At 39.7% G+C, this 20802-nt stretch overlaps 1 protein-coding gene across 1 annotated transcript in view; it reads right to left on the bottom strand.

Moving 5' to 3' along the window:
- Window positions 1-586: 586 nt before the first annotated feature.
- UPP2 (uridine phosphorylase 2) overlaps window positions 587-20802 on the bottom strand; it is a 37703-nt gene continuing 17487 nt past the window's right edge. Inside the window, 4 exon segments of the mRNA XM_040971993.1 lie at window positions 587-723; window positions 15171-15319; window positions 17731-17842; window positions 17845-17939. Coding sequence (XP_040827927.1) covers window positions 587-723; window positions 15171-15319; window positions 17731-17842; window positions 17845-17939 — 493 coding nt within the window.

Raw genomic sequence — 20802 nt, 5'->3', positions numbered from 1 at the left:
TTGCATTATGAGGGTTTGAAAATAATGTGTAATTGAGATTCTGTGACAAAAATTTCAAAAACATAGACATATGCAAGCCTCTCATCTTATCCTGTAGCTTGTTGAAATCATGCAGGGGTGGGGAAAAAAAAGAAGTATGGTCACATTTCCCTAAGGACAGTTCTTCCATAAAGATTTACATTACACTGATACATTTTGTAAATAATTTGAATGTATTTGATCAATTTCTGCCACCTATCCAACACCTAAAGAATCTGACAATGTTCAAATATGAATTTCTGGATTGATTTCAGCAACTGACTGGTAACTGTATCTACAAATGGCTGATCTATTTTGATGTGAGCTTAATTAATGCTGCTTATGAAACTCCAAATGTCACTATTTAAGAGTTTTCAAATGTTAACCATTAGAACAAGTTAACTTGTTCTAAAATGAAATTTGAATTTGATTTAATGTGGGTGGTCAATTCTTTCACAATAAATTCATTTTTAAGATAAAGGAATTTCATAAAATCTCTTCTGATTTTAGTACAGCCTGGGCTACAGATGTGAAGGGGTGGGTTGGGCTGCCCAGTCAGGATGTACGCTCATAGTCCAAGCCATTGTTCAACGAATGTGCAGATGAGAAGTTGAAGGTGTCGCTGGTACTCTACCAGAACGTCATGGGGCAAGTTGATCTGGTCACTGTCCAATCTGTCAAGGAGCGTCATACACACAACAGCAGCTGGAAAAACAAGCAGCAGGATGATTAAAATAATTGATTTATCCTTCTTATGGACACCTTAGCCAAGCAGCCCACTATCCAGAGTACATGTACTTTGCATCTTACTCTCTAATACAGTCACAAACCTAGGAACACCTTCACCTTCTCTGTAATTTCTCTTTCCATAGAAGTTCTCCCAGACATTTGATTTAAATAAGTTTACTGAACTTACCATGAATATACCTTCTTCCCTTTTCTGCCATAATTGGCTAGAATGGGACTCAAAACAGCATAATGCTGAAGATAAGAGCAAGGAGGAATCTTTGGCAGCCAAGATATACAACCTCCTGCTTTCTATCCTATTTCATACTTAGAGAAGTTGCTTTTTCTTCAAAGAATATAAATGGAGAGCTAGCCATTATACCTATTTTACATTTTGGTGCAATGTTTGAGTTTGCTTGCTGCAACCAACCCTCAGTGAAAGGAAACTAAGTGAGGGAGATAGGCAGTGCTGACCCAGAAAACAGCCAGGATGGTGAGTGACAATTGAGAAGGAAAACATGAAATAAAAAGCTTAAGCATGAAAATCAGGCCCATGAAAAAAATCAAAGGTTTCACCACTGCTTTTTAAATGGGAATAAAATCTTATGATAACTAAGAAGACAAGAGAAAAGGAACAAACCTTTTTCTAAATCGAAGGAAGTTCCCATGTTTGAAGCATCACCATGAGGGTAGTGTCTGATCTGATGCATGAGAACAAGCCAGAAAGGAAAATGGGATGCAGACAAATTCTTTGTCAATCTCACACAGATCTTTGACTTCAAGAAATATCACTACTAATTTTCAAACATTTTCACTTGACCTTCATAGAATAATCTCCATCTGCAACATTTTCAGAAGAATTTCAGTGTATATGGGAATTAGATGCGTCTAAATTAGCAAGGTGTCAGAGCATGAAGGTAGGATTGGGCAGGACTAAATAGTAACTTATTTTACTCATTACTACTTGTTTTAAAAAAATATTTTTCTTGGAAGGTCAGATTTACAAAGAATATGAGACAAAGAGAAGGCTTTTCCATCTATTGGCTCACTCCCCCAAGCACTCACAGCGGCTGCAGTTCAGTCAGTCCAAAGCCAAGAGCCAGAAGCTTCTTCTAGGTCCCCTACACAGGTGCAGGGTCCCAAGGCTTTGGGCTGTCCTCGACTGCTTTCCCAGGCCACAAGCAGGGAGCTGGAAGGAAAGTGGAGCAGTCTGGATGCCAACCAGAGCCCATGTGGGATCCTGGGGCATGGAAGATAAGGACTTCAGCCACGAGGATACCGTGCCAGGCCCTCACTATTACTTTTGATGTTTATGAATGTTCTGAATTTAGGAAGAAGTGTACTCCAATTAATAATAGTTTCTTAAGCTCGATTTTTAGTTAATATAATTGCATATATTCATGGGATATGATGTAATATTTTGTTGTACAATGTGTACAGATTCAATCAAACTAAGTAATCTGTTCATCACCATCAGCTCATCTTCTTAAATATTTTTTTAGTGGTGATAATAATTAGCATCAGAATCATCAGAATAATCATCAGATAATCATCAGAATCTCTGAGAGATTCTGAAACATATGTCTTGAGTAATTAGAGTTACCAAGCTAGGCAATTTGTCTAAAATTTCTTCTTACTTACTGAAACTTTGTCTCACTTCACCACCTCTTCCAAAACCGCTGTCCTGCTCTCTGATTTTATGAAATTGACTTCTCTAGAGTCCAGATATAAGTGCAGTGAAGCAGTTTTTAATCTTTCTGTGATTGGATTATTTCACATAATGTCTTCCAGGTTCACGTTTCTTTCCTTTGTGAAGGCTAAAGAGTGTTCTATGATGCGTTGGTGGGTGCTTCAGGAATTTATATCTTGACTTTTGAATAATGCCATAATGGACAGGACAAATTTCTCTTTGGCATACTGGTTTAAATAGTGCTGATAAGACAGTATTCAAAAAGTTGGAATTAATAGATAAATTTAATTGGGCACCAAAATAATTGAAATTTATGCATGGATTTTTTTTAGATTTTTTAAAATTTTACTTAAAATCATATCTGTAGAGAGAGGGAGAGACAGAAACATCTTTCATCTACTGGCCCATTCCCAAATGACTGTAACAGCTGGAGCTGGGCCATTCTGAAATCAGGAGCCCAGAGCTCCTTTGGGGTCTCCCAAGGTTTTGGGCCACCCTCTGCTGCTTTCAAAGTTATAAGCATAGAGCTGGATGGGAAGTGGAGTAGCTGAGATACAAACCAGAAACAATATGCGATGCCGGCCCTTGCAAGCAGAGGATTAGCCAATTGAGCCATCACACCCATCCCATGTATAGCTTTTAAAATAACACATTTTCCATGAACTTTTTGAAGACCTCTAATATACTCATAAACTATTTTCTTTTGAGAAATGTCTACTCAGGTCCTTTGCTTATTTGTTAATCTGGCTGTTTGCTTTCTTAATATGGAGTTATTTGAATTCCTTATATGTTTTGGATATCTGATAGCCTTATCACAGGAGGTTTGTGAATATTTCCTACACAGATGTATGATTTTTTGTGTTTGGCTTAGTTATTGTTACATTGTGGGCATTTATGATTTCTTTAATCGCCATGGCTGTGCTGTGAACTGGCTATTATTATTGTTCCTTTTTGACAGATGATGAGAGGTCAAATAAATGTCCCCATATGACACAACTTGTAAACAGCCAATCAGTTCCCAGCTTCCTGAAGTGCTGAGGCAAATGCTGTCCTTTTCATCCGATCTTCCCCGTGTGGGGACATAGTGGACCCTTAAGCAATACTGCTCTGCCTTGTCGGTCAAACTGATCCTCTTGTTAATTGAAGTGCAAAGCAATGAATATGGTCAACTTGAGCTGAGTCTAGTATTTCATCACCTAGGATCCTATTTATTTTAAAACTCACTGGGTTGTAAAGCAACTTGGCTGAAACAGGTAAACAAGCAAATGGAAGAGCTGGAAACTACCCTGTGCTTTTTAAGTTAGTTAAACAAGTCTATGAAACCTGACGTGGGCTGGCAGTGCAGGGAAAGTTGAAAGTCCTCCTCTGATCTGTCACTAGACAGAGGGTGCTAGGAAACCAGTGTTCTGTACCTCTTAGTTTACTCTTTTCCCTGGATTTTCAGGGCAATGCCCATAATGGAAAAGAACAGGTCAGAGCCATCTCACTGGTGTTTTCTTGACCCTGAAGAACCCATTAACCAGCAGCTTGTAATAATCTTGTCACCTAAAATCATTATTTCCACGAGCAATTAGAAGGGAGTAATACCCAAAAGAGTTTGTTGAAATTAAGCTGGACAGCTTAATGACCATAATCCTCAGATTCAACAGAGAAGATGACTACTGAGGAGGGAGGGACTCAGTGACCCAACTGTCACCCAGAAGTCTGTCTTCCGAACTACCAGAGGCTATAGTGGGCACTCACAGACCTCAATATTGAGCGTGATGCACTGGGAGGCACCAGAAATGAACAGTGATTCACAACCCTTCAGCAGCCTCTATAGGCTCTTTGAGAATCCGAGAAAGTCCTGACTGGAGCCTTCTTACACATGCATACATCATGCACCTGGATCTATACACATAAAACATGTATGTGTAATTTCAGGACCCCAATGGAGCTCAAAAGCCAACTCCAATGAGTTCTACGGACTAGCACTTTAACCTTGCCTCTTATTCAGAAAAAACATTCATGAAAGTTTTTTCATGAGCAGTGGGCAAAGACAGAAAAGCTGACCATTATTATCCCAGGCATAGCAGAAGCCAAATAGTTTGACCTTTGGAAAATAGGAAAAGAACAAGGTTAGTTTTGGAGTTCTCATCTTGGCCTATCTGTTCATCTTTCACATTTCCCTCATCTTTTTCATACCTAGCCTCCATTTCCTCTTGAGGATTTGAGTTTATTAAGCAAATATGTTTTTACTGTCTCTTTGCCTGCTGTATAGATCATAGCAATCATTTTTAATCAACATCTCAGACTTTGTAACTTCCAGATCTCCTCCAAGACATTAATGTCAAACTGTTGGCTGCCTGTCACAAACCACGTGGAGAAAACTTAAATACCCAAAGGGTATGGTCAAGGCTAACTATCACTATGATAATTTATGCTGTGGTGTTGGCATTTCAGAAAATGTGCAATTCTGGCCATCTTGCATATAAAACAGTGGCTAATCTTTCAAGTTCTGAAATTACTGCAGGTAAGCAAAAGTAGAATGAAAGATGGAGATTGGGGAAGACCTAAAAATTAATTCAGTTAGATTATTTTCACACTAATGGCTAGAAGCTATTACTTTAAAGACTTTAAACTATCACTGGATGAAATTATGTTACTGCAACTGTAAATATCTGAACCCCAATTCATTAAGTCCCTAAAGAAATGAAGTAGACACAATCAAGATTTCACATTAAATCCTCTAAAGAATTGTCCCTATATCTGCTATAAAAAATTACTAAAGACACTATCTATTTATGATACCACTATCAAATGAGAAGTACACCATTTTGAATAAAGTTAAACATATATGTGAAGTTATGACAAACTATAAATGCTTACCTAAAAAAACAAGAGACTACACAGCTAAAAGTATTTTTACCTCCATGAAATCCCGACCTAGGTCTCAAAATCTAGTACTGCACTCTTGGATAGTTTCTCTAATTTTTAGATCTCTGCATCCACTTTCAAACAAATGCCTCTTATCCTTTTTATGTTGCTGTTGCCTATACAATATTATAATGTGTTCCTGTTTAATGAAATTCTGCCTCTAATGCTTTTTCCAGTGGAGCAGAGTACGAATCATCTTTCCACAGATAAACATGTGACATTCTTATACCTGATGAAATAATGGAGGAAGTGGTGTTCAACATACAGGATGTTTCTGTTCCATTCCATCTCTGTTTCAGTCTAATTGTGTTTCCTTAGGAGAGCCTGAACCTGATGTCCTTTTCTGAATAATGAGCAGGGCATATCTCAGAGATGGCACCCCAGTGAACTAAGTTTCCAGCCCATGTGCCTCACACTGGCTTGTCTTTTGGGTAGGACAATGGTCTCACCCTCAGAACTTCAGCTGCAAGTTTGGGCACACCTGGAACCCATCCAGAGTTGACTGGGAAAAGGCACAGGAAGGATTGCCTGCTGTGCTGGGAATGGCATGGGAAACGCAGACAGGAGGAATCCAGAAGGCCCATAGGGGTCATGCAGGCCAGTGGTGGGTCATATGTAAAGCAACCACACAAGGAGACCCAAGGTGACCAAATAGTGAGAATCATGGAGAATAGAAAAACAAAGGGAGGACCATGTTCCCATGGGACTGGCTGACAGACACATATTCAGCAAACAGTGACAGAACAGATTCTGTGGGACGGTGAGGAAAAGGTCTATAAAGGCTCCTGTGGCTGGTCATGCTTTCAGCCAGCCCTGTGTCTACACAGCTGATTGCTGCCCAGCAAATGCCATTTTCCCCAGACAAGGTAGGAAGAAGATGTCACTGTGCCTCAACACCAGCAGCTTTAACTCAGGGAGAAGTCCACAGTCTGCCATGGACTTCAACTCCCGCCCTGGAAGATGACTGATGTCTGAGCAGCCACTTTGCTTCAGAGAGGGATGCTGCATTGCCTCCCTCCCTTCTCCTTCCTGTCCCCCTCCCCCAAAGTCCCACTCTCATCTGGGTGTGGCAGAGAGTCCTGGTTCAACAATACCTTGACTCAGCAGATAGCACCCAACCATTCCGTTACAAGAAGTAACCAGAGTCAAAATCAGCTCAAGCTATTGCACAGAGAGCATATCCCCTACACCTTGAGACTGTGGAAGTTCTAGGTTATGTGCCAGAAATGTGGTCATGCATTTCACTTAATCTAGGGACAGGAAGTTCCTCTCAACTTCTCAACCTAAGGAATTTCTTCTGTACCTCCTGGTCCACAGTGCTGGGAGCCCTAAGCACAAACCCGAGCATCGTCCCTGCATGCCATATGAGAATGATGCCTTACATACCTGAGATTTAGCACTATAATCTGAGAAGGTATTCACACTCACTCAGAATATATGGAGTGCTCTACATTATTCTGCTTGGTGCAGGGGACTGCCACTGTCCCTAACACCTGTATCCCTTCCTGGGAGATCTGGATATTGATCCCATTGTGTCCTGCAACACCAGGACTGTAATAATCAGTACGAATTTCCTCAAACCTCCTGAAATCTACCTGGTTGGACCTATGAAAGAACCTGCCTGCATTCCACCTTTTCAGATTCATATTTGTTAGTGTGAACTCTCCTGAATAACTGCAGTCACCTTATAGGACAGTAATGGAGCAGGTCTGTGCTTACATGTTCTAGTCAAAGGACTAAGGCTTTTGGTGCTACAAACCTCAGAACCAGAAGCACTCTCTGAGCAGGACCCGGGAAGGCACCATCTTCATCACACAGTCTTAGAGTCACAGATATTTGTGCTTCGCAACCTAGCATCACTCAGGGTTGCCAGTATGGTATTCCTCTATACCATGAATAAGGCCCTGTAGATCACAAGCCATTGGGTAACTGACACTCAAAAATATACATGCTAAGAAGCTGATATTCACCACCCTGACAGATTGCTGCAGTGCTATAGACACAGCTTACATTGATTAAAACAAAAGAAACTATGTCTGGGCTCAGCTAGAATCAAAACCAAATCAATAAGTCTAAAAATACCTTGTATTTAATCTAAACTACATATAATTTACTCTTCAGAAAGGGTTTATTACTTCAGACGTGCAGGCATCAAGGCAGGGATACAGGAAACATAAGGAAGCAAAGTGATATGACATCACCAAAAGAACATAATGGTTTTCCAGAAATGGACCCTGATCTGAAGGAAATTGATCAAAGATCTGAAATAGAAATTCGCAATAGTGATTGAAAGGAAGCTCAATGTGATGCAAGAGAATTTAGATATCTTAAACAAATGAGGAGAACAATAGGGACGTGAATTAAATGCTCAGTATGAGATAAGAAAAATCATAAGAAAACCAAATAAATTTTGGAGATGAAATTTTCAATCAATGAAATAAGAATACAAATGAGAACTTAAGAGAATAGACGAAGTCACAGAAAATAAATTTTTGCCCTGGAGGGCAGGACTTTAGAAATGACCTAACAAGACAAAAAGAGAATAATTTAAAAGAACGAAGAAAGCCTATATAAAAATAGGATACCATTAAGTTACCTAATATTTATATTTTAGGACTTCCTGAAGGTGAGGAAAAGTAAAAAAATATTGGGGAATCTGTTAAATTAAAGAATAGTTCAGACATTTCCGAATCTCAAAAAGAAATGAAGATCCAGAATTAGAAAGCTCTAAAAACTCAAGACTCACCATCAACAACAAAAAGTCTTCTTCAAGGCATAGTGTGAAAAGTTAAGGTCAAGGAGAGAATCCTAAACAAAGTAACAGACACGCAACAAATTGCAAATAAACAAAAACCAATTGTGACAGCCCAGCAGTCAATATCATACTCAGTGAGGGAGAAGCTGAAACAATTCCCCTCCATTCTAGAACAAGACAAGTATTCTACTTTCAGCGCTCTTTTTTTATATGGTATTTGAAGTATTAGCAAGAGTAGTTAGGGAGGAGAAAAAAATAGAGTGTATCTACACTGAAAAGGAGGATGTCAGAATATCCATATCCAGGTTACATCATCTTGTACATGGAAAAATCTAAACACTCCATCAAAAATTCGTAAAGTTGCAATTTATAAAATAAACCTACAGAAGCCAGTAGCTTTTGTATATGCTAATGACAAACTCATCAGAAAAAGAAATTCCAATAACAATCGCCATGAAAGATCCAATACTTAAGTAAAAATGTAAGCAACATATGAAAGACCTCTATAATTATAACTTTAAAACACTGATGAAAGAAATGATTAGGGACACACTTTAAAAAGGCAAGATATTCTTTGCTCAGAGAATCAAATAATGTCATTAAAATGCCTATACTAACTAAAGCAATCTACAAATTCAGTGTAATCTCTATCAAACATTCTTTGCAGAATTAGATAAAATAATCCTAAAAGCCATGTGGAACCACAAAGACCGAGAGTACGTAAAGTAATCGTGAGCTAAAGAAATGAAGGTGGAGACATGATAGCACCTGCACTCAGAGCATACACTGGAAAGGAATAGGTTTTAAGGGAGCATGGTACGGTCATAAAAATCAATGCAGCAGAATAAAGACCAGAAATGTATATCTGTACATACACCCAGCTTATTTTTGGTAAAAGTGCTCAGACTGTACATTAGAAAAAGAATGTCTTCACCTAGCATTCTGACAAGCCCATGTGTATACATGCAGAAGACTGAAATTAGATTTTACTTCTTATCACATACAAAACTCAATTTCAATATGGATCAAAGACTTAAAACTTGAGACTCTGGAGCTGCCAGAGGAAAAGTAGGGAAGACACTTCAAGATATTGACATAGTTGATAACTTCTTAGATCAGATCCCCAAAGCACAGGAGATTTCTTTAAAAAACTAATAGACTTGCCACATGTTTTGCAAAACTGTCTGTAATAGAGTATGAAATAAACCAAGGTTTGTTATCATCAGAGGAAAGGATGAAGAAAATATGATGTACAGATACAATAGAATTTTATTCAGTTATAATATCATTTTGATCTTGAGGACACGATGTTAAGTGAAATAAGCTGTGCAGAGACAGGCAAATAATGCATGTTCTAACTTGTGTGTGGAAGCTAATATTCTAAACGAAAATTTTTAAAAAGGAAAGAAATCCTTGTGTTGCTACAAGTACAGTTATATCAAACTTTGTTTCATACCTTTCAGATTGTTAAAAATGATACACTATTATAGTTTAGTGATCTGTGATTAAAATTTATAGCATATAAGCCAAACTGATATATTCTCAGTCACTTGTAGTTCTTGACTATATTCCCACAAAACTGTATTTTTTAGTTTTTATTTGCTGAACTCTTCATTATATGAAACATGAAATATTTTGTTATAAGTTAAAAATATTATCTCAAAATTAAAAAAGCAGAAATAGGGAAAGAATAAGAGAAATATTGTATTTCTAGGACTGTATTTATGAACTACATTGACTCTGATCCCTTTGCAAGATAAATAAATAATCAAATAAAAAATAACTACACAAAGAGGTAAATCAGTGTCCCTGAATCCTGCACCAGTGTGTGACATGTTGATGAAGGGATGGGTTATTAGGAAAGAGGGTGGAAGAATAGAAGCAAAATGCATTAAACAAATTGTGGCATCTCACTGAGATTTAAACATGTAAACACTTACAAAGGCAAGAAATGTAATTTTGTTTTAGTATATTCTTTGTAAAACTAGTAAGTAAATGAGTCACCACTTGTATTTCCTGGCTACAATGACTAATTTTCTGGGCAAACAGTGCCTGTGCATGGTACTGAGTATCCGCTGAATGTTTTCTCTGACTGCAGCACTAGCTCTCCTGGCACATACTCAGCCCTCGGGGTTTGCTTGGTGAGGCAGCACCACTATCTTCTCAAACAATTAAAATCATAAAATTTGCACTCACTTTCAGCATTGCACATTTGGACTCTCCAGACACCGTGAACCCAGTGTCTCTGTGGGAAAGCTGTTAGGGAGCTGCATGATGGAAAGCAGCCTCAGCTCAGACTGCACAGAGGTCCGATTCCAGCTGTCTTCTTCTCAGAAGGTGGAAAAGTGGCTTCAGCTCTCCAAGCCACAGGATTTTTTTCTCTTGTCAGGGAGAGGAAAGATACTCCATTCCATTGCTGGTAGGAATGTAGGCTAGTGCAGCCACTATGAAGTCAGTATAGGAGTGCTCTAAGACAACTGAAACTTGCTCTACCCCATGACCCACCTAATCCATTCCTGGGAATACATCCAAAGGGAGTGAACTCTGTAACCCTGAGAAAGTGACCTGCATCTCCGTAGCACAATCCACAATACTGAAGACACAGAAAAAACTCTGATGCTTGTTGAAAGAGGAATAAAGAAATCGGTACTTCTACTCTCTGGAATACCTTTCAACCATTAAAGAGAATGAAATTTTACCATTTGTAACACAGTGGTCCCAACTGGAGACCATTATGCTCAGTGAAATAAGCCAATTTCCAAAGAACAAATATCATAAGTTCTCTCTGATACACAGCAACCTTCATGTAAGATACAAAACAAATAGATATATAGGTGTACAAGTATATACATATGTTATCATGATGAACTGTATAGGGGGGACTAGCATATTGGGTAGTGAAGAGACACTCAGTATGCATCTCTACTCCGAAATAAAAGGAGGCCTCCCAATGAAACTGTTAAACGTATCTTGATAATAGAACAATAGATTTTCCACCATTGCCTATGCCTACAATGTCATGTTATGTTTATGTAGCAGAATGTTTGGCTTATGACTGTTGATGAAGGACTACACTACTCTAATAATACTGGGGGAAATGGTGTGGGGGAGAATTTGGAGAGAAGAGCGGGCAGTGAGGAGAGAATCCCTATACATCAAATAATATCATGGAAAATAACATAATTAAAGTAAGAATATATTAGTGCTAGAAGGTATATATTAAACCATATGTAAGCTAATATAAAGGCAAAAAAAAGGGAGATATCCAATATGATCAGAAAAAAATGTGGACTAATTCAAGTGTGAGTGAATGAGTTTAAGAATAAGAAGCAGTTGTTGGGTAGACTTTGACATAGTGGCTAAGACACCAGTTAGGGTACTCACATCCCATACTGGAATGTCAGTTTGTGTCCCAGCTTCACTTCCAATTCTAACTTCCTGCAAATGTACCCCCTTAGAGGTGGCAAGTGATGGCTCGTTTCACCACTAAACATAGTGGATCAGGCATTTGTTAAGGTGCTGGTTTCCATATAAAATGCTTAGGTTCGTTTCATGGTTCTTGATCCTGATTCCAACTTCTTGCTAAGCACATGAAAGAAAAGCATGATGTTGCCAGTGGATGAGTTCCTGCTACCTATTGCACCTGGATTGGATATGTGGGCAGTGAGCCACTGTGGAAACTGTCTCAATCAATGTGTGTCATTTTGTCTATCTGCCTTTCCCTTTGTCTCTCTAAACAAATGGACATGGGTTACAACTTACTGCACGAACCTCCAAAGCACAGTCAATGAAATAAAAATAGACACGTGGAATTATACCAAGGTAAGAAACTTCTGCACAATCAAGTCAACAGAATGAAGAAACAGCCAACAGAACAGGAGGAAACATTTATAAACAATTTATCTGACAAAAGATTAAGAAACTCAAATATCTCAACAACAACAAAATCCAGGTTAAAAAAAAAAAAGACGGACAGAGGATCTAAATAGAGATTTTTCACGAGAGGTAAATGACCACCAGGATCAAATGCTTACTGAGAGATAGGAACACAGTGGTACCCTATGTATCTATAGGGTGGCTGAGCTTCCAGAGGGCAACATTATCAGAAATCTGTCCTTTCAAATAATAGTGTCTGGAGGATATTAAGAGCTCCTGTCAGCTATAGCAAAATTCAGACAGTAATAATCCAAAGAAATACTGAAATTTCAGAGGTACAGATGTGGGCACCTCAGAAGGAGGCTCTTCAATAAAAAGGCTGCAGCAGGTTTGGGAGAGGACAAGGCCTCAGAGAGAGCTATTTGCAGGCTGGAATCAGCCACCAACAGTCTCAGTGGTAGTGCAACAAAGAAAAGGCAGCAGGAGGTAGGAACTACAGAAAAGGACCAAAGAAAGCATCCAGAAGGGTCACCTGCAGGTGACAGAGTCAGCAAGGTCACAAAGATTTTCAGCAAGGACAGAAAAGCTCTCAAGGCTGAATAACTTCTCTCAGGTTTCTTTGACATCCTAGAGACAAAGACGTGGGTCCAAGGTTCACAAGCCTAGAATTCTCGGCTGCCAAGTGCTGCTCTTTAAGAAAGAATTGACATCATCACCCCCACACTTACTTTAGCACAGTGTATTGGCAACAGCACTCTATGTTTAACTGAATGGGTGACCAATAGATGGCTATTTGGAAATAGCCAGACACTTAACTGATCTCTTAAAAAAGAAATAGGAGGAAGCATTTCTGGGAGCAGACATATTTGAATCCATGTGTCCCTGCAAGCTGCGCATGCTCACTGCACTGCTGCACAGGCAAGGCCAGGCTGCCCTATGCTCACTGACTTGGAGAAAGAAAGGCAGGTGCGCTGTTGTTAGTGTAAGGGAATTTTCATGATGACCTCCTAAAGAGGCCGAGCAGCCATTTGCTCCATGTGACTAGAAGAATTTGCATGCTAGTTAGTGCATTCTGAGAAGAGAGTGATAAGGATAATAGTTCCACAATGAATCTCTTCCTATGAGCTGTATGTTTCCTCTAACACTTTTGTTTTAAAGATTCATTTATTTTTATTGCAAAGTCGGATATACAGACAGTAAGAGAGAAGGAGAGAAAGATCTTCCATCCAATGATTCACTCCCCAAGAGACCGCAACGGCCAGTGATGCGCCAATCCGAAGCCAGAAGCCAGGAGCTCTTCCGGGTCTCCCACGCGGGTGCAGGTTCCCAAGGCTTTGGGCTGTCCTTGACTGCCTTGCCAGGCCACAAGCAAGGAGCTGGATGGGAAGCGGGACCGCTGGGATTAGAACCGGTGCCAATATGGGATCCTAGTGTGTTCAAGGTGAGGACTTTAGCCGCTAGGCCACCGCGCTGGGCCGTCCTCTAACACTGAAGCACATTTGTTTGTGATATATTAAAATTGACAGTCTGTAAGAATTTATATTGGCATTTGGATGCTCTTTGTGGTCAAAGGAAGTGTTATCATAGTGTAATTCCTGTTGGGAGCTTTCTCTGCTCAGTCCAGCACACTGCCTTCCCCCAGTGCCAGTTTTACTGACTTCTCCTGCTACTTCCCTTTCCTCTTCATTTCTAACCTTTAGCCAGACACCTCTTCTCAGGTGTGTATACATTCCTTCTCTGCATCTGTGCATGGTTTTAAGTGCCGTCTACAAGCTACAGCTTGTGATTTTATTTCTCCACTTCAAAATTCTCATTTAAACTCAAGATGCATAAATCGACCCAGTTGCTTGGCCCCCTTTAGCTCTATTATCTCCTCAACCTCACATAAATCTTCATCCCAATTATGGGAGCCTCATCCTTCAGGCAGGCCAGAAACATAGAGGATCATTTTACCTCTTGCCTTTCTCTCATAAGCTGCATCGAATTATCAAGCAATGCCACTGAATTTATCTTTAAAATGTTTCCAAACTCTGTGGCAGCTATTGTGGTACAGCAGGTTAAGACCCAACTTGACCTACCCACATCATGTATTAGAGTGCCTGGGATTAAGTCCTGACTCCACTTACAACCCAGCTTCCTGCTACCATGCACCCTAGAGGCAGCAGATGATGGTTCAAGTCCTTGGGTCTCTGCTTCTAGTTGGGTAAGCCAGATTGTGCTCCTGGTTCCTGACTTCAAACCTGTCCAGTCTCAGTTATTGCCAGCATATGAGTGAAATAGTGGATGAAAGCTCTATCTCCCTCTCTCCCTCTCTGTGAGTGTGTCTGTGCTTCGTTCTGCTTTACAAGTCCGTTTTAAGCATTAAAAATTATGTTCCCAGCATCTGCTTACATCTAACTGTCTCAAACTGAGATCACCAAAGCCAATCATGTTCCACCAGTCTGCTGTATTAGCTTTCCCATTTCTCTCCCTGCTTCTTCCCTTGACCCAATTCAGCACCAGAGTGACTTGAAAATGCAGGTCAAATCTGGTCACTTCTCTGTCCAGAGCCCTACAATGACTTCCTGCTTTGCTCAGGATAAAAGGCACTATTCTCACAAGGACCCACACAACCTGCACCTTCTCCACCCCTCTACCGTTTCCTCTATCGCCCTCTCCTCCTGGTGCATGGATCACCTCCACCTTCCTCCACACAGACTTGTCTGCTCTTGCTTTGTGACCTTTGCTTTTGCTCTACCAGGCTGCACTTGCCCAGGTATTCACATGGCTTTTTCCCAGATGGCTTCTCCTGCTCTGAACCTCCCTTGAACACACTGTTTAAAGCGATGAATGATGGACTAGTTTAACAATGTCTTATTTGCATCCTGTCTGAATAAATTTGATTGTAATAGAAAATAGCAGCCACTACCAGCATGAAGGAAACTGAAGATGTTGCTGATTTCTAGTTGTATCAACAACCGGGCAGTGAGCTTGGGCAACTTGATTTTGACCCTTGATTTGATACTCATTTGCATAATTGGAAAAGTAGCTTGTCCACTCATAAGACAGGATGAGATAAGGAAGGCATATTATGGACAATTATAAGACATGCAATCTACCCAAAGCAATAAGTAGCTTTCTCCTTCTCATGAAGAGTGAAAATTGCTACAGGAAGGAGAATGTGAACCTAGACATTCATGAAAAGCTTACCTTTCAGCCCACAGTGGCCACACATGGCTACAAACACTGTAGATTCCATTTCAATGCTACTAACGCCACCTTTATAGGCTCTCTTCAAGTAGTCGAACTTCTTTTCTCTGGAGAAGGAGCACAGTGCTCCATCCAGTCGTCCTTGACCCGAAAGAGAGGAGAATAATTAGTAACTTGCTGCTCACTATACTGGCAGTGGCACTCATCAGTAGGCTCGTTGAGGACCACTCTGCTCTCCACTGTTTTTGGCCCTTGAACCCACTGCCTGAAATTTCCAACCAAAGAGCTTGAGAAATAAATGTGTATGGGAGGAGTGTGCATGGCTGAGGGTTCCAGACCTGAGGTCAATAGCCACTGACCTGCTACAACAACCAGCATTGTGTAGGAGACATCATCCATTGGATAGAAAGTCATTGACAGTGTTGCCTTTTGGGGTTGCTCCAGCACCTGTGGCTGAGCCTCCAGCTACACCTAGGGAAGAAGATGGATCAGGTCTCAGTGATGCTCTTTAGCAGGTGCAGTGTTGAGACGGTGATTTGGACTCTGCAGCTATTTTTATGCTCCTTAGCACAGTGGTGTCTGTATTACTGTCTCCAGTCTTCTGTGACCATACCCTCTTTTCATGATCGCTCACAGTGTTCTTTCACTTCTGTGTTTTAATTTCACCTGTATCAATTAGTGGAGACAGAAGAGGTGCAGGAAAGTCCAGTGCTATTACTCTTCTTACACTTCAAGAAGACCTCTTCTCTCCTCATGCCAAGAAAAGCCCATATTGAAGCAGATGAGCATGTAAGATAATAACACTGTCTCATCTACTATTGACAGAGTCCATTTTGCCCACCACTCTGGCTCCTGTATCTTTCATGCTTCTTGCTTTTCAGCAGTTCCTGCTCTGCTCGTGCCCTCTCCTCTTTAGAGATGCCTGCCAAGGATTATTTAAGCTGATCAGTGTCAGCCATTCCAGAAGATAATCAGGGATTGCCATGTCTCAAAGGAGCAGTTTTACCCCACCTTCGGCAGTTGGGGCTCTGACCAAGACTTGCTGGGGCTGCCATGCACACATTAATTTATATCTTTGTGTGGCATTATTCCAAAAGCAACAAAAAAAAGAGTAAATTTTCATATGAAATCTCCAAAAGTCATAAATGGTGGCAAAATCATTCACATTTTAGGAGATACTGTGCAGCATGAAGAAAATACTAACTCTCTCTCTGCCCTTCGCAAGCTCTGGCTTAAATATATGGGTAGGTGGCCTTGCAGAAAGGACGGGGAGTCAGTGACCTGTAAGAGAGTGACCGTAAAGACTCAACACCCCTCTTTTCTTACAATAAGTATGTTGTAAAATTATCTTAGCTAACCTGAAGTAAAATGTACACATCTTGAAAACTATCTGTCTTTTGCAACTAAATGTATCCAATTGGAAGCCACTATGCTTAGTGAAATAAGCCAGTCCCAAAAAGATAAATATCATATGTTTTCCTGATCTGTGGTAACTAATACACAGAACACAGCAAAATATTGTTTATTGAGTGAGATTGGCATCCTAGGATTTATTATTTATAGTCTTTATACTGCTAAGAAATAATACCTTCTTTTTTTTTCCTGCTTGCCATATCTTTACCTAATGGAATGATAAGCCCGTGATCATGAAGTAAAATGAAAATATGACATTGTGAAAATTAGAAAAAAAAAAAGAAAAATGATAAGGAAGGAGGAGTGTTGGTAATGAGGGCGGGAACGAGGGAGAGTGAGGATGAGGTATCACTATCTTCCTAAATCTACATGAGAAACTGTATAAAATCTGATCACTTTAAATAAACAATAAAGTAATAAATAAAAAACCTGGCTCTGTATGTAATTTTTGAAAAGCCAATATAACACTTGATGGAAAGAGAAAGAAATGAAACGCTGGATGTTGGGGTCGACATGGCTGCACCCCACGTCTCCAACAGACCTTTCAAAGCATGGCGTCATCCCTGGAAAGAGGGCAAGGCTGAGCCATGAAGGCTTTTGTTTTTTTGTTTTTTTCTTGGCCCCTTGATAGCAAAAGCTGTTACTGAAAAGTCACACTCAACATCTCTTCAAATTTGGCTTAGGGACCCTTTGCTTATGCCTCGGGGATAAAAACATTATTTGGAGACAACATTTTCCTTGTGGGCCTTCTTCCTCCAACGTTTCTCCCAATTTCATTATCCCCGCTCTTCCCTGTGTGCCAAATCCCCTTTGATGTAAAAGTGAATGACTGAAACAGGGTTGCAGCCAATTTAAGCTAAAGGCACAAGAAGAGATACGATTTTGAACGTCACTTATTGCATTTTTAGTATTCCATTTGTTATCAAAGGATTAAGGCCACTCTCAAGATGCATTCTTTCTGGGTATTTCTCTGCTAACTATTAGCTCCTAATGTCCCTATACTTCAGAAAAATAAAAAAGCTGTTGCAATTCTTTCTTTCATCCACAACTATTCATTTTCTAAAGTGGAGTTTTTAAAGAAATTATAGGCTTGAATAACAAAGAGTTGGTGGCATTTTTCTCCAGAGTTTATAAATCGTTCTCACCTTCATAAAAATCATAGGTGTACATTGTGTGCCCGGTGAGGGTTGGGAAGTTGGGAATTTCTTTGCTACAGTTGAACAGTTCTTCAACTAGTTCTTTGTCAAGTTCAGTACAATGACGAGCTTGTCCAAAACTATCTGTTCAAATCGGGGCTTAAAGAAGGAGTCCACAGCAGTGTCTGTTATCACAACAGAGCCTGGCATAATCCCTGCAATGTTGGAATAAACAAGTGACTACAGAGTTGTTTAAAATATACTTTTGCCATGATATGCAATATAGTCTGCCAACATTAATTAATATTGGTTGCTAATGATTTCTCCCAGTTACATCTTTAAAATTATTTTCTTTCCCAAATCCAATTAACTAACATTCAGAACAGGCATTTACATTTACTGTCTTTCCAGATTCAAATTTACAAAGTGACAGGGTTTAGATTTCAAGCCATACATGACTCTTGGACATGCAAATTAGTATCAGCCTTCGGGCTAAAATTTGAATAAATTAGGTCAGGAATAAACCAAATGAGTCTGCTGGCAAGTAGCTTTCATAAAGTGATGTGACTACTTGATATTTAATCTTCTCTGCAACTCCTTGATTACTATAATTTCCTTGCATCTCTATCCTCTCTTCCTTCAGATTCTCATCACATTCTCTCCTTCTGCCCCCTGACGCCATATAAATTCTCTTGGCTGACCTTCTGTTGCTATGCAGTCTGGTCTGCTTGGGGAACTCAGGTTTAATGGAGAATCTATTTTCTGCAAATTGTTTTTCTCCATGTCTGGAATGCTATCTCTTCCTCTCCAATGCTTTTTCAGGAGACTAACACCAACTCATTCTTCAGGTGTCAGCAAAAGTCACTTTCCTTTTTGTTTTGTTTGAAGATTTGTTTATTCATCCAAAAGGCAGTTAGAGAACGAGAAAGTGAGAGATCTTCGATCTGTTGGTGCACTCTCCAATGGCTATAGCTAATGCTAGGATGAAGCTATGAGCTTGGAACTCCAAGTACCCCACAGAGTGGCAGAGAACCAAGCACCTGAACCATCTTCCACTGCTTTCCTAGATACATTAACAGAATGCTAAACTCGAAGTAAAGCAGCTGGGAACTGAACCTGTGCTCACATGGGATAGCATTGTCATAGGCAGTGACTTAATCCACTAGACCACGATGCCAACCTCAAACCACTTCCTTTAAAAGGTCTTAATCCATAAAAGGAGAACCCCCAAATCAAGCTATTGCGTTATATTTCCCATGTCTAGGTTTGACCCAAATTTTGTTCCATTCTGACTTCTGTTTAGAACTGGAATAAAGAAATGAATCCAAAGAGTGCCTCAGAGTGTCTCCATCCTAATACCATGGCTTTTACATGGACTGTTTCCATCCTAATACCTAATACTGTTTCCATGCCTTTTACATGGCTCTTATCTATTGGATAGAACGTAAGAAAAGAATAAAGGCTACTCACTACTGTCCTCCTGGTCTAGCACTGTGTCTGTCACATTATCAATACTCAATGATGAAGTTGTTGAATGAGTGAGTGGACAGGATCACCAACCATAGTCTGCAAATCAAACACCTTCTACATTGGTAAATAAAGTTGTATTAAATCACAGCCACTCATTCATTTATTAACTACTTATTGCTGATTTTAAGCTGCAGTGGCAGAAGTAGTAAGCTCTAGCAGAAATCACGTGTTCTGCAAAGGCTAAAATATTTACTGTAAATACTTTCATAAGAAATGTCTGTCAGCCCCTGCTTTAGTGCATGCTTTATCCTTCTGGGTGCTATACATTCTTATATTCTTCAAAATAGATCTAATTACAGATGGCATTAAAAGACCGAGCCAGAGACCAACAAGGGTCTCTGAGAATAGAGCCTTAATTGTTCAAGTACTTTTTAGATAAGTTAAATAGATGACTCCTTGAATTGTACAATGTCCTAAGGAGTAGGAAGGTGATTGAAAAGGAAACTGAAAATATGAGTCAAAAGTAATACTATTCACATTGCTAACCTGACATTTTGATATACTAGAGAACTTACGTCATGCAGTCTCTCACAGGCCAAAGTATGTAATCAAATATTTTGCCTTAATCAAGATGTGTTGGTTCACTTAAGGAGTAACAATGTTAGCAAAAATTTTAACTATCTCTTTATCCCCAAATGCAATGCCACTTCAAATAATGCAAATATTGTTGAACAGTAAATTAGGATTTACTAATGAAGAAAAAATTTCAAAATGGAAGTGTTCACACCAGCGCAATGACCTAATCATCTGCCACCATCCTTAGACCACAGTTGTGATTCTGGTACTGCCTATATGCAATATGTATCATGCATCTATGAAGCCAAAAGCCATGAGCAGGAGCTGGACGGTGGACAAAAGCTTTGTCCAAGTTCTGTACTCATAATGTCAAGTGGCAAACAGAAAAGTCAAGGTAATCCAGTGCGTAAGTGTGGGTCCAATGGAGACAGATCCTTGTGTCCCATAACCTAAGAACTATAAACATCCTCAATATCATATCCATCTATCTTCAGTTTGTTCCCTACCACTGATTGTCTGGGGATATTTTTTGGATAGAAGGATGCTAATATTTTCTTTACATCTTCCTTTCTCCCATGAAACTTTAATCCTAAACACAAATGAAGAGACCACAATCTTTCAAATATCTCTGATTCTTCTGATGGATGACTTGGTCTTCACATCTCTTATTTTTGTCCTTTGAGGATTTCTAAGGTTCTTCATTGCTCCAAAATTGTGCAGTTCTAACACCATTTCTCTTCTAAGATATCAGCCCATCTTGTAATGCCAATCCAGCCCTGTCACTCTGCCAAGTAAAGCTTCCAGTTACAATGTCCTGTATATTACCAATAGCATGGTAAAATGACCCCCAGATAAGATCATATCTCTAAAAAAAAAAAGAAGGTTGTAGAAGGAGCTTTGCTCAAAACTTTATCTCAGCACAGACCAGAAGCAGAAACAAGGCCCTCTCTACATTTGCTTGACCCATCAAACAATGAGATAAGGAGGTTCTGAGAAAACGCAAGGAAGTATTATTAGGTCTTTCTCAAAAAGCCTAT

Source organism: Ochotona curzoniae, unplaced genomic scaffold, assembly GCF_017591425.1.
Source record: "Ochotona curzoniae isolate NIBS_2020 unplaced genomic scaffold, NIBS_Ocur_1.0 contig_2210, whole genome shotgun sequence".
In the NCBI taxonomy this organism is placed as follows: Eukaryota; Metazoa; Chordata; class Mammalia; order Lagomorpha; family Ochotonidae; genus Ochotona; species Ochotona curzoniae.
Note: the sequence above shows the minus strand (reverse complement) of the source record. Positions and strands in the feature narration are given on the sequence as shown.